General features: G+C 36.5%; 1 protein-coding gene across 4 annotated transcripts in view; it reads left to right on the top strand.

Moving 5' to 3' along the window:
• Positions 1 to 15,154, top strand: part of LRBA (LPS responsive beige-like anchor protein) — a 412,366-nt gene that overhangs the window by 156,846 nt on the left and 240,366 nt on the right. For all 4 annotated transcript variants that reach the window (XM_040582452.1, XM_040582440.1, XM_040582445.1 and 1 more), the window contains one exon: positions 13,372 to 13,538. In XM_040582452.1, coding sequence (XP_040438386.1) covers positions 13,372 to 13,538 — 167 coding nt within the window. The remainder of the gene's footprint in view (positions 1 to 13,371; positions 13,539 to 15,154) is intronic.

Genomic DNA, 15,154 nt, shown 5'->3' with positions numbered 1-15,154 from the left:
GTTTTTTCATTTGCCTTTTCCTGGCAAAAGAACCAGAATTGCAAATACTGCTTATGACTGACCTGAGTTCAGGTTTTTGGGATAAAGCCCAGTCCCACTTGACTATAGCTGGATTTCATGTGAAACCTCTGCAGGTCTGGTTAGCAGGTTAGACTAGTGCATACATGTGTTAGGATGCTATTATATGTGTTACTTGTAAAATTTATATATTTTTTTTTCATAATGGCTGATGGTAGAAATGAAAACTTAGAAGTGACTCCATGAAGGCAGCTTGTTCTGCAGCTGTTTGTATGAAAACATACCACACACAAGTTGGTGTACCTGCAACGTGCTTTCCTTTACTGCCCCACGAAACTACTGTCTGTAGCTGAATGTAGTTATTTTATTTTTAAAACTCTGACCCTTATCAGCTTTGGAAAGTAAAGTCCACTTTTTATCTGGAGGATTTATGAAAGCCCTTACACACTAATACTTTTATAAAAGAAAGGGAGACTGAGTATCTTCACGTTAGTTTTCTGCAACCCCAGAACAGGTTTGAATGTGCATAAAAGACAGCATGCCTGACCCCATAGAAGTCTGTATTGTAAATCTAGTCCATAGTTTTGAGTCTTTACTTGCCTTAACCTATGGCTTCTTGATTATGGAAGCTATGGATACACTGGTCGTTCTCTTGTTAGCATTCAAATTGTAGTACGCATAGTCTTGTAGTTAATGCAGTCTTCTCATTTAGGCATGAAAAAGTTTGATTCATGCAGGTTTATATTTTGATGTTCAGGAAGGTGACTTATGAAGATCAACTTTGGGGCAATGTGGGAAGTTAAACATATGCATTAAGATAATGAGATGCTTAGAAAAGTTCATCAGTAGAGCCTGAAGGCATTTACAGTTAAAATTTTCAATGTTACCTGTATTTCTTAGTCACATACAGTATTTTTCACCTTCATTTATTGGAGTATTATTGAGGAGGAACTTGGGCAAAATATTGTACCTAGTGTAATAGTTTATCCTGAATTGATTTTTCTCATTCCAATGAAAGCTTCAGCCTTTCATTGAGAATGCTTTGTTCTGAATACAAAATATAGTGACTGTGCTGAAGTAAATACCTCCATGAGTAATGGTTGATTAAGGAGTAATTGTTTAAATAAGTATTTTACAATTAAATTGCTAAAAATGTCTTTATTTTGTTGTAGATGGGGCTTGAAGTCTGTCTGGGATCCAGGGAGGGAAATGGTGGAAAACTGTAAAGCTACCCCCAGCCAAGGGTGACACTCCTAATCTTATAGAAAGGTAGCTTCTTGCTCTAAGTCGACCTATACAGTTTTCCAGGAAAGAGAACAAGACTGCACGAAGCAGAATTCCTAACACAAACTGAAAGGTCCGTTCACATCGCCACTTCTGTCTCACTGCTTTGCAGTCCAGCTTTTCATTTGAACTTTTCTATATTAGCTTTTAAATGGGAATCACTGTAGTAGATTTTTTGGAATCTTTTTCTTCCTGCTTCATCTGATTCTTTTATAGAAATGCTTACAGAATGAGTCTACCTACTGATTTTTCTCTTTGACCTAAACAGGAGAAAACTGAGCCAATCCCTTTGAGATGGTCTTAAATCACAAAAAGGAAGATCTATCAGGCAGTTAGGTTGCTCTTCAGATGATCACTGTGTCAGGGAACTTGCCAAGTGACTTAGAGACCTCGGGATTTCACTGTTAATCTGCAATCCTACTGGAAGTGGCAGAGTCAATCCTTAAAATGTCTTAGCATTCAGAAAACCAAATTGTCCTCATTGTTCTGTTTTACACAAGGAAGATAAATTTCCTGATGCTCTCCTCACCCCTCTTCCCTTCCACCTTTTTCCTGCTCACTTTTCTAGGTCCCTGTTATTAATTTACTTTTTAGAAAATGCATCTTTGAAGATTTCTGGCCATCCTAAAAGATTTAGGTATCTCCTGGAAGTAGAACTTTGAAGGCGGTGATAGGGACTATAATGATGAGCAGTGCAAGTGTTTGGTCATCGTTACACTTTTTCCTTTGTGCCCTAGTGCCAAGATATTGGTGGGTTTTGTAAAAAATATATTGCAACAAATTCTGGGTCCAAGTAGTAATGCTAAGGTTATGACAGAAAGGATGCTGAGATTTTCATGTTCCTTTCATCCTTCTCCCTGCTTGTCCTTGTGGAAACTTGAGATTTGAATGTCATTCGAACTATACTGAACTGTGTGTTGCCCTAGAGCAATTTGAGGTTCCGTCTTTCATCACCAATGCCAATTCTTGCTTTGAAATATTTAAGGAAGGTGGCAGACAAAGCAAACAAAATGCCAAGTTATTAGATGGGTTATTGTATTACAGAGAATATATGGCAATTGTGGAACAAATTTTGTTGTAATGTGGGACCAGAGACTTAACATACATTGTCAGGGTGCCACAAGGACTGGCAGTGCCCCTCAGTGGGGGTAAATTGGGTACCCACTTCAGTACCACAGCCTCCTGGGCAGGACCTCACCATGCATCTCCAACCTGCCACCCACCATGAGAAGAGCAGGGCAGCCCTTGGGGGTGGTGGTGGGGGGTGGGGGCAGCCAGGACCAGCACAGACACCCCCCCCCACACACACACAGTAGGCCATGGAGCCAGGGCCAGCCTGAGGCAGGGAAGCCCACCTACCCCATGGCTGGGGGCCTGGAAAGGGTCAAGGAGGCTACAGCAAGGTGGTGAGCAGTGCTAGGGTGGGGGGTTGGCCCTCATCTTGGGGCAGCCTCTCTCCACTACCATCAGCAGAACAGGGTCATCCTCAGCTGTGCTGTCTCTATGCTGGCCTTCAGCCCCAGGATGACATTATGCCACCTATAGACATCTCTAAATTATGCTGCTATTAGTCCTGAATCTGTTAAATATTTACAGATTGAAACAATCAGATATTCAGACTTCTGAAATATTTTTGCTTATTTTTTCCTACACTGCTTGTTAGAAACCCCAAATATCTCATTTCTAAGTAGTTGTTGATAGTCTTGAAGTTGTCAGCAGCCTTGGCATTGGACCAACACTGTTTTGCAAGGCAATTTCATGTGGTCGGCAGCAGAGGAGAGAGGAATGTTTCTCAGGTTATTTTTGAATGGCAGTTGTTTGGAGCTACTCAGAAATTTGGGATATTAAAAGGAGGTTATTGGCTAGAGTGTAACTGAAGTTGTTAAAAGTGTCTCAGAAATGTTGTTGTGTGGCTTTTTTGTATGTCCAATAACTGTCACATATGTTTTATATAATATTTTATGTCATTTCAGTAGTTTCTATCATTTTTTTGCATGCTTGGTGGAGGCTGGTGATTTTGATTAGTCACTGTACTTTCTTTCAGTATTTATAATGTTAATGACTGAACTGTAATTCACATCAAATCTCACATTCTTCCTTTAAAAATCCACAGAATTTGTGTTGCTTTTTTATCCTGTGTGGCTGTTGTGCTCTAAACATAACGAGCTCCAAGTATTGAATTTATTATTTTACACTGAATTAAAGTCAATTAGTGAAATCTAGTTAAGCAGGATTTGTGCAGTTGGACTGTGTAATCTGTTTTGTACCATTACACCAATGTCCATGAGTTGTTTGTAACAAATGCTGATAACTGTTATTGAGGGGTAGTATAAAAACACCTTCATGCTATTTAAAAAACCCAACCACACAGGAAACCCTTGCATGCTGAACTGAAACAACGCCAAACTTTAAACTCTGCAAGAACATCAGAGCCTTGGAACAGGATGTTTAACAAGTTCTGGTATTTAGAAAACTTATTAAATTTATCTTATATGTTGTTCTTATGTAAATGTAAATGAATAAGTTTATGGAATATCCTCTCTCCTCCCGCCCTGCCCTTTTCCAATGTTGACAACACAAAGGACGATGCCACTAGAAACCGCCTGGTGCTGCATAGTACTTAATTTCTCTGAAGGCAGCATCTGTAGTAGTTGCAATACTGACTTTTGCATCGTTGCAGTCTTTTCATTTTAACCAAGTGAGCAAGAAAAATATAAATTTTAAAGCAATTGTTGTGGAGTATTTTTAGTCATATTTCCAATATTGCTCAGTATAAGGATCTAGAGTTGTATGAATGAGTGTTTTTAACTTTGACTGCTGTAAATTAAAGCAGAGACTGTTGTCTTGTCACATTTGGAATAGTCAGAATATTTCCAAGGCTGCCTTTTTATGGATAATAAAATCACACAGTTTTGAAAAGAAATTAATTTATCATCCCCCAACAATTTTTGGAGCCAAATGTCAACCTTTCAAGGATGGTAGAACTTTTCTGAATACAAAATGTTAATTAAACCCCACACATATTGATACCTATGTCATGCTGTTCTGAAATTCCAAAATAGATTTATGTAAGTGGATGAGGACCAATCACAAAGGAAAAAAAAACTTATGTGTTAGTTGGAACGAGATACAAAATGAACTATTGAAAACAGGAGTGGGAAAAATTAAAATAGTTTGCTTAGTTTGCTTTTCATAGTTGGTTACAGGAGTCCTGATAGGAGGCTTTAAGTTATGGCAAAGCTTAAACTAAAACTGGAATCGACTGCTTAACAAATGGCTAGGAATGATTTTAAAGAATAACTACTATAAAAGACCATATTTTAAGAATCCTTACCATTTGCTTCTGGATTTTTAATTTTTTAAAATCTTTGCCATTTCATTATCAAAATATTCTGCTTTTAAAATACTTGGTCCTCCAAAGAATAAGCCTCTCAAGAATCTTAGTTTGCCATAAAGTAAAGAGCAATGTTGGAGTGTAAGTTAGAAACTTGTGAATTGGCAGCACTGAACATGTTATTTTTGAATAGAATTTTTATTAAAATCCCATATAATCCTCCTTTTTTCATAGATTCTCCAATAGTCATTTGAAATTCCTCTGACAAAAAACAAAAAAGGCCTTAATACTTTTCCTTAATAATGAATTGAAGTGTTTCTGCAGATACAGATGAAGGTGCAATGACTTAATGGCAAAAACAAAAAGTGTGTGTGTGTGTGAAGGAATGCTTTGGCAGCACACATCTCTGTCCTATTTAGCAGTGTTGCTCAAAGGATGTGTGCCAGTCAAGTTGATAATTCTCTGTTGTGAGAGGCTGAAAAGGTCCTGAACTGTCAGAGATCAAGTTCACTAAATTAGTTCTTGGAGCAAGCATGATAGAATTTGGTGAAGGGCAGATAGGTTACCTTTTGGGTCGCGAGTTCGTGTTCATGTCCAAATGTTTCATAGCTGAGGTTTCACAAAAGGTTTGCAAAATACGGCACAGAACACTTTTATAGCTGTTTCTGTTGCTGGTGCAGAACATAGGTGATTTGTTCCTACATCTACCTTAGTTACCATTATGTGTCTCTGTGTATACATTGATTTTTACTGTGAGCGGATGGTATTTTTACCTTTGTTCTTAATGTCTCATGAGTACTAGACTGCTATACAGCGTTGAATACTTTCAAAACATGCTTTTGATTCTGTTATCGGAGTACAGAACAAAGTTATAGAAAGGCAAACTGTAAATCTATCCCCCCTGCCCCTTTCTCTGCATTAGGCATCACAGGTGACATCTTGAGCACACTGAGGTCTGAAGCCAACGGTATCCAGAGCACTGAAGCTTATTAGAGATGTGCTGGTCATTGGCATGCAACCAGTCATGGTGAGATAGGAAACCATTATGCCTAAATATCTTGGTATCTCAAATGAATGTGGTTTGTTCATGAGTTGTTATATTTTGATGTATTCTGAAGCTCCTGGATTAAAATCAGAGCTGTGCTCTCAAATCAGACGCTAAATAGGGAAAGCTGAAGAGTGCTTGAGAGGAACTATGTTGAAAATAGAAATGCAAACACAGACCCCAGGCTACAGGAATATCTCAAGGGGCTAATCTTTCTGTCTTTTGGAAATCTGCAACTTTATACAATCTTGGAAACTGTTTATGTAGAGATTTTGGCTGGAAATGAATTCGGTTTGCATGTGTTTTACAAATTCATAAGGAAATTTAGTGAGTGTCATGTAGCAGGAATATCAAACAATAAATAACAAAATCAGCAAGGATATGTTGATTATTTTTGCATTATATTCTACCTATAATATGAATGTGCGTTCTTATATAGTAATAAAACTGAGTCCTATGTAGGAATACACATTCTGTAAGGTAGATGTTAAGACAATTAACATAAGTCATGTGTTAAATACTAATATACTTAGGTATTTATAGCTGTGTCTTTGAGAGCTATAGAAATCAATGAATTTTAACTCATGCAGATGCCTTTCACTTTGTTACAGTCAGAGGCTGAAGCAACATGTATAGATTAAAGTCGGACAAGATATGTTGTAATAAGGTTCCAAATTACCTTTTTGTTTATCTGCTTATCTGAATCATTGTGGCTACACTTTTCAATTCTTTGTGCTCTCAGAGGTTGAATTACTTTAAGGTTTAGATATTTTTTTTTCTTGTTTTGGAAAAGGTTGGTGAAATGTTTCCAAATTAAAACATTAAAAAATGCTACATCTTTTTATTTCATTGAGATTTCCAATTTTTTCCATATTTTGAGGTATTATTGTTTTCCCACTGCCAGTAGTGTACCTTTTGCCCCATTATGAAAAATTATTCAGAATTCTTCTGATGCAAAACTTGTGAAGAATTGCTGTTTATGGCAGTACCTTTAAGGGCTTCTTAATTAGTAAGTTGCATTGTTCAAAAATACTCAGTAGTGTGTGTTACCTGCTCCTGGAGACTTCATTTAAGGTTTATCTGTGCCATCTGAACTGCATGTGACTTTCAATCTGTTCAAGTGTCACTCCTGTGCCAAGTCTTGGTGTCGCAAGTTGTAAAAGAACTGTGCTGGCAGTAGGGTGTCTGGGAATCTGAATCCTGGGGAAGTCGTCATTTGGCTGCTGGGGCCAAAACTGCTGCACTGCTTTCTTACCTACCTTACAGGTAGCAGGGATCCTTACTGTGCCTTGGTGGAAAAGGTAGTTGGAAGGTGGTAGTCACAGTTAGTGAACTGAAGACATTTCAGAGCTTTAGTTTGTTGGGCTTTATTGGAGGTGTGCCATCTGTCCTCTAGTCAAACAAAGATTTTTACAAGATCTTGAAGAATGGATTGAAAGCCACAGCAAGACTTATTTGGCAAATGTTTCCTGAGCTGACAGCACCGCCACTGCAGTGGGTGATAACTATTTCCCCTACTTCCACTTAGCATTCATACTATACGGAGGGGAGGAAGTGTCCCAATGCTATTGCAAGAGTAAGGTACTAACACAGCAAGAACAGAAGGCAAAGTTTTGGTGGGTAAGGGGAGATGGAGCCTGCCCATGAAAGAAGAACAGAAAGAAAAGCTGGGGAGCATTGAAGGTAGAACTGGGACAGTTCCCTAGGGCATCCTCCACTGTACCTTTCAAACCACATACTTATTTCTCTTCTGGCAGTAACAAGTTGCTTACACATCTTTAACTACTAGTTACAGGTGAGGGAACAATTAAACACTGCTTGGCTTTGGTTGAAATGATGGAAATCTTTGTGTTTGGCCCACTTTGAGACTTACTTATATGTTTTCACCTGATGAAAAGGTATTTTTCCCCTTTTAAAAACTTAAGTTGCATAGAAATGACAACATGGAAAGATCAAAAAACCACGTATCCAACAGTTAGGAAAAATCAGAGGACTGCAACCTTAACATGGCCCTCACTAAGTATGTGTAGTGAATCCTTAGATCATATGAGTATGTCTCATTTGCTGGACAGAGTGGATGCTCCTTATAAGTGACTTGGTCAGTTCCAGAAGTTAGTGGTGGATCTAATTCATTTGTTGCATTGGACTGGCAGTTCTTTGGTAAATACAGTACTAATCTGTATGATAGTGCTGAAGCAGGTAAATGTCACAAGGTTGATGCAGTGTAGTTGGGAAATGGCTTTAAAAATCATCACTGGCTTCTTTGCTTAATATCTAATCTGAGAGTACAGAGCCACCTACGCGGAAGTGCTGAGCTTTACTGTTACTAGAGCATAAGGGAGTTGTACTTTGATTATTTCTAGCTTGAAAAATACCTTGTATTTGGAAGATGTGCACCCAAAGAATCACAAATATAATGCCCAAGTATAATGTTTGTAGGATCTTAGCCAGTTTTAAAGCAAGAACAGTATGGAGGGACTGCAGACGTAAACTGGATTTGCCATAGAGTGAGGGAGGAAAGTGTCTATCCTAGGACATGCTTTGAATGTGACGCATTTGGACATATGTACAGTAAGAACTGGCTTCTTGGGTTCAAAAGGATAATTTGCCTCTATGTTGTTTATGCCAATGGTTAGCAGTGATGCTTAGGGAGTTAGAACATTAGAATAATGTAGGACGCATATAGCAAATACTGGTTTCTAGCAAGAGGTGAGAACTCGCACTTGTTTGTGTGAAGCTGTGTCTTTGTGATCCAAGGATGCTACTTTAACACATAACATCATTTAGATAAAAGTAAAAGGTAAAAAAACCAAAAACTACTATGTATTTGGTGCTAATGGATGCTGTAGTATCTGATGTTATTTGCCTCTGTTTATTATTTATGCTGTCAGTTGGTTTTGTATTCAGTTGAACTCTTCTTAGTGTCTCGTTTACCTACTGTACAAAATTGGGCTCATTTGAAAGATGCAATCTCAGTAAAAATGCTGTTGCCTAGTGTTTAGTTGGGTTTACTAAAGCTTAATACTGTGAGACCAAAAGGTAAAAAATAAAGCTGTTGACTCAGCACAGATTAAAACCAGATGTGTCTTGAGATCCTTGCATTTCTCTCTAATCACTAACCCAAACTGATTGTGGTAGGTTTTTTTCTGGTCATGACTATAGTTTTAACAGTCTGTGTTTGATGTGTGGTGTGATCTAAGTCAACTGTGGGGTGTTTTTCCCTCCCCCTTGTGATTCTAAATGCATGTTTGTTTTCCCCAGGAATGCCTGGCTATAAACCCACTTTTTTTTATACACACACACATACTTGTATTACAAACAGTTGATTTAGATGCAGATTGTTTTTAATCTTAGAATCAGATAAAAGGCTGGAAAAGTGGATAAATGAGGTTTGGAAAACTGTGGGTTGCAGAGATGAGAAACCGTTGAATTGTGTTCAGTCCATTAAAACAAGAAGAAATAGAAGAGATACTTTGATAAGTGTTCTGCTGGTGTTAACCTTGATGGCTATTATCGGGGGGATGATGCTATATCTATTTCATTGGCTTAAGCTTTTTTCATGCTGAGAGAAATCAATACTTTGAGTCGTTGGATGACAGAGGCATCACTTCAGAATTGACGGTGGCTGTCAGATGTTGTCATTGGTTGACTTTTGTTCGCTGTTGAGGTTTTAGGCTTTCATTTTTCTAAGTCTTATTCAGGAGTCTTTGTAAGATTTCCCTGGGTAGCATTTTTAGTCCAGACTTTAAACCTCAGGTCAGAGGTCAAGTGCAAAGATCTGTGAAAGCAGAGGACTGAGGAGCTCCTTCATTTACTTAAAATATCCTTGTTTGTAGGGAGTTTGCATTAGTGGCAAGACTATGCCTTATCTTATGGATGACTTTTCCTCTTAAATGATATCCTCTGAGACAAGTTGTTCATAAAGCAAATCGCTTTTAGCCAAATTAGACAAAGGAACAGGCATATGTAAAAGTGTTCAGTGATCTCAGAGTTGAAGAATAAAAGTAAAAAAGTGCGATACTGCTTTTAAAAACCCTACACTATTAAACCTTTTTGTAGTTTGTAGAAAGCATTGCATTGTAATTTTGGGACTGCAAAGGTGTACATGCAGATGGTACCATGCAGAGAAAATATTTTACTTGACATTTTTATAAATATCAAAGATAATTCCGAAAACACTAATCCTCCTCTTCACTGAAATACGGACAGGCAGGATAGACCAATTCACTTTGTTGCTATTTTGCAATAGTATTTCTGGAATATTTCCTGCATACAGAATATACTGTATTTTCATATCTATAACTTGCCTTTTGGAAGATCTTATGCTCCTTTAGAATTTCTGTTCCTTTAAAATAGAAATCTTCAAATAAGCTACATGTTCAAATAGTCTGTAGTCTTGTCCAAGCAGGGAATGGGAGAAAGCAAAAAAACCCTGTTGTGCTCTGTGATAACGGCAAAGAGAAGGTTTCTATTCCGTCCTGGATGGAGGGTAAAGAGCAAGGGTCTTTCCTCTGCTCCATGCTATGTCAAAGGATTCTGCTTCATACATTTCCCCTTTGTAAAATGTGTAACAGCCACTGAATTTAAGACTTCTTGTAGATGACCTGTGGAGTGTATATATATGAAAATACATTTTTCTTCTTCCAACATTTTTTTGTTTCATTGTGAGTGTGACTGCAGTACTTTTGTAATTATACTTTCGTTACACACTTGCCCAGACAGATAACAAAGATGATGTAGGTCGAAGCACTAGTGGAAGGAAGGCTTGACAAATTTGTTTGTACGCAACAGTATATCTGATTGTAAAACCATATTCAAGCATGACAGGGTCATATTGTAAGCAGAAGAGATCAAACAATAAGGAAGATATAAAACTGTAAAAATATAATTTTGAGTTTGTGCACAAACAGAAATCAAGCTGAATTTTTATTCTGCATAAATGGAATGATTTACTGATAGTGTGAAGTATTAACATGTGCCGTTCTATATCCTGGTCTTGCATCTCTTGAAGCGGTGGATCAGGTCAACTTGAAAGCATCTGGAAAATGAAGAAATATGGTAGAGAAATGGAGACCTTTTTAGTGCTTTCAGAACAGTCTAGTGTTGACGGGCTAGTTTGGGATGGGTGTCTTTCCATTTCTGTTGGAGCCAGTCTTGTTTCGCTCCTGTATTAAAAATTATTTGAGAGAGGGAGAGAAATAGAAATCGCTTCTTTTTTGCTGAATATTCAGCATGTATCATCGTGGATAGGAACCACTGAACAATTGATGAGCCACCTGTATGATCAAAGAAGATTTTTACAAAACTTTCTTAATGTTAGCAACTATACACATGTGTGACAGATATTTGGCAGAATTGTGTCTTCTTTCTGTTCTTGTTTGTAAAATATGTACTGTGAAGAGTGTGCTATGGTTAAGAGACCCTCCTGGAGTGATGTTATAATTTTATGGGATTGTGGTATGTGGTAGTCTTTTGGTGGGTAGTTGCAAATTTCTATTCATATTAAATGTTGAATTTGCTGAAAAGTGGACTCCTATACATTTCCGTTTTGTAACAGGCTAATGCTGTTTTCATGGAAGTTGTCAAGGCAATAAAATACTATTTTTGCCTTCATTTGAATGCCACAGCTACACTTTGAAAATCTTTGTTGGTATTTAATGAAGGATGTGTTCAAAATTACATCATAAAGAGACTTTTTTTTTAAAGGGGTACAAGTTCATTATACCTTTTACAAAACACTCTAGTTTGATTTCCATTTTATCATGTTTTAAGGTCAAATGTGACTTTAATGTTCCATAAAGAGACAGAGATTGATAATGGGGAAAGAATAACCCTCTAATGTGATTTATATCTATGGATTTTGTGTCAGATATGAAAAGTTGCTGTTCAAATTGTAAAGGAGGATCCATTAAAGAGCACTTTAAAACATTTTACTACTTAGCTTACCTTATACACTGTTTTTAGAATTCTGCCCTTTCAGGCAACTTAAAAATAACAGCATATGAAACATTTACAAAGTGCTGAAAAGAGCTCAGAATCATCATGAGTGCAAAATAGATTAATGTATTGGAAAAGACAGCTGTATTTAAAAACAGCTAGAAAAATCTTCTGTAGTGTTGGTTATGATTTAGCCATCTTATATTTTTGTGAAGAGGGGTGGCAGAGTGCTTCTTGTAGGAGTACAAAAGCCAATTTTTGATGACTTGGAAAGTCAGCTGTGCTCATTCTTCACTCCTCCTGGATGTCTGCTCATCAGGTGAGCATTGCTCTAAGCTGTGGGAAAAATTATGAGGAAATTTGCAAATATATTAAAATTGTTTAAATGCCTCTTTAAAATTTATTCATCTGTTAGTGCATTTTTGTTACCTGATGTCTATGAAAATCTGCACAACACCAAATTTTATTTTACATGTGGTTTTTCCACATTCTTCCTATCTTTCTTTCACTTTATACGACATATTAGTATATACATATACATAAATAACATTCATAGTCTGCCTATTTTTATTTGCAGCAGTTTTCTAATGCTTGTACATATAGATAGATTTATATAGAAAAAGCATTGCTACCATTTTAAATATAAAAAGCATTATGGTACTGTGCTGTTATCTAAGCTCTAAGAAATAATTGTACCAGTGTCTGTATCAGCTGTGCTTTGCAAAGAAAAAGCAATTTTTTTTTTGTTGTTAGGCAGACATTTGTGACCATTCTACTAACTAGATCATAGAATAATCCAATCATTGACAAAGGCTGAAATGCTTTGTCTGGCATATGTGATCTGTGGAATTGCCAGATGAAACCTGAAATTAGAAACAAGAAGTGCTGAAGTGGGGAAAAGCCTTTATTGTTTCTACCGATATTTGAATTTGTTGCAGGTCTTCATGTACAGTGATTTGATGAGGGAGTGATCTAAATTTGGTGCCATTTCTTTGAGTTTTGTGCTAAACAATTTTTCAGAAGATCAACAAACCCCAAAATGATCAGAAAATGTTGTAACAAAGAATCTTTTGTAGTTTTGAGTTTTGTTTCTAGGTGGGACTTTCGGTCCTTACTTGCTAGTAGTTGGGTTTGAGTACCTCAGTAAACAGGTGGTGATTATACAACAGGTGTAGTACAGCTAGGAAAATGGTTTACCTTCCCTTGCTGGCCTGCAAATGTGCTCAGCTCCAAGAAGCCATCTGGTAAAGATTGGTGTTGTCTTTAGACATATTTTTTCTTGTGTCTGTCTGAAGATATGTAGATTTTCTCATTAGTTTTTATAGTTATATGTTTATGCAAACAATAGTAAACAGTTGGCTGCCCAAATCTAATGAGTCATAGGAATGCAGTGGCCGGCTTGCTGGTGTTTGTTATTCTGAAACTTGCCTCTTTGTTTTTATAATGCTACTCTGTTGCAAAAGTGGTGGTACCTCTATGTTTTAGTATGCAATCAGGCCACTAACATGTTGGCATGTGCTAAATCATGAGTGTGTATACTATGTGGTTAAAGAATTAATGACAAACCAAGATCCTCTGCTTGGTGCTCTGCACAGATTTACTGTGGGCAGCTGCACGGTGCCTCAATTCTCAAACCTGTAAAAAGGGGTTAATTCTTATTTCTCAAGGGTTTTGTATAAGTAATTAATTATGAAGTTCCTTTGGATGGTATAATTAAAATGCAAAGTAATAAAGTCTTTATTTTTTTTCCTAGTCACTGTGTGCCCAATATTCTGCAGACAAACGAGAAGAAGAAAAAATGTGTCACCATTTGATAATGGCGGCAAAGTACCGAGACCAGGTGACAGCAACTCAACTAATACAGAAAATTATCAACATTCTGACAGACAAGCATGGAGCATGGGGAAGCTCTGCCCCAAGGTAAAGCATTTTTTGAGTATTTTAAAATATTTTTGATAATTGAGTTGTGCTCAGGTGATTTGAAATAATGCCTTATGGTCACATTTAAAGGTAAAAAAGATTTTCCAGGGTTTTCTTGGCTTTGTTTTGGGTTTTTTTTTCCTTTTTTTTTTTTTTACCAAAGTAATACAAAAAAAGGTAAAATAAATGTGTTAGTGTTTAGGATGGGTGAATGTCAAAAGTAGTGTTTTGTTAGAGTAGTAAAAACCAGGGTGATTCTCTTCTGACTTTTAAACTTTGCTATAATAATGTGATAAAATTTATTCTGAATGTCCAGATCTATCGCTATTGGTTACCTGAAAAATCATTTTAGAAAGTATTTTCTTAGAACTAGTTTTCTTTATGGAGCATTATATGGTTCAAGACTGAACCACAATTTAGTAACTTATTTTCTTTTCTGCCGAGCTTTAAACAAACAAACATCTTTTTAAGTTAAAGGGAAAGTATGAGTTATGTATTAGTAATTTCAAGGTGAAAGAAGTACGGCCAGATTAATTCTTCTTTTGGAATTCTCAGTATGTGCCTTCATTACAATGATTCTTGTCTAGTTTTAGCACAAGTCACAGCTAGTTTCACTTGCAAATCTAAAAGGCAAGTTCAAGTCCTGGTAGTACATCCTTAATTAAGGCTTAAGAATAACTGGAACATATGTAGGGCTGGAACATAGCCATGTTGAATATGTTAGTACGTTGAGATACCATTATTTGAATGAAATGGAATAATAAGCATGAGAGAAGTGAGTAGACAACAAACTGTTTTTCCCAGTAACCTTTATTCATTGTTCAATTACTGCTTGTTTTCTGGAGAGAAAAAAATAATTCCCAAGCACTAACAGTTTCTATAATGTACAGTAACATAAAGAAAATATTATGAATAAAATTTAACTGGAAGTGTTTATAAATTGAGTTGTGATATTATGGTACGGAATGTTCGTTTACCATAAATGCCAATTTGGGGTTCTAGGATATAAGGTTAAAGATGAAAAGTCAAAATAATTGTTTAATGCTGTATTTCTTCTGTAAAGTAAATTATGCTTAAATACAAAAAGGCTTTAAACAAAAAAAAATTATGAGGGTGTAAAAACAGCAGTCTTTCAGCATTTCTAGGAACTTTTAATTACTTAATTCCATACAATTGTAAAGTAAGGCTGGTATTACAGTTGCCTAAAACCAGGTTTCTTTAAGTATTTTGTATGTCTGTAATTTTGGTGACTATGTACCTTGTGGTTTTGCCCATCTGTCTGTTCTCTGGATTAAAAACTATCATTATTGTCTTTTAACTAAGAAGCAGAGAATCCTACTCACTCTGTAGGTGTGTTTTGCTTGTGATAATATTGGTGTGGTTGGTGAGGGAAAAGTATAATTGATAAAATATTCCATGCTTGAAGGTTAACTATTTTCTGATAATCCTCAAATAAGGTTTATGTAATCAGCTTGTAAATTAAAGTACACAAAATGTGGACATGATAATTTCCATTTTATAATAATGATTTACAGCAAAATGGAAATATCACATAATGCACTTTGCAGCACACTTAACATAATTCTAGAAACTAAAATGGCATTAGAGACAAAACA

The sequence above is a fragment of the Falco naumanni genome, chromosome 1 (genome assembly GCF_017639655.2).
Source record: "Falco naumanni isolate bFalNau1 chromosome 1, bFalNau1.pat, whole genome shotgun sequence".
NCBI lineage: Eukaryota > Metazoa > Chordata > Aves > Falconiformes > Falconidae > Falco > Falco naumanni.
The sequence above is the reverse complement of the archived record's forward strand: the minus strand, read 5'-3'. Positions and strand labels throughout refer to the sequence as shown.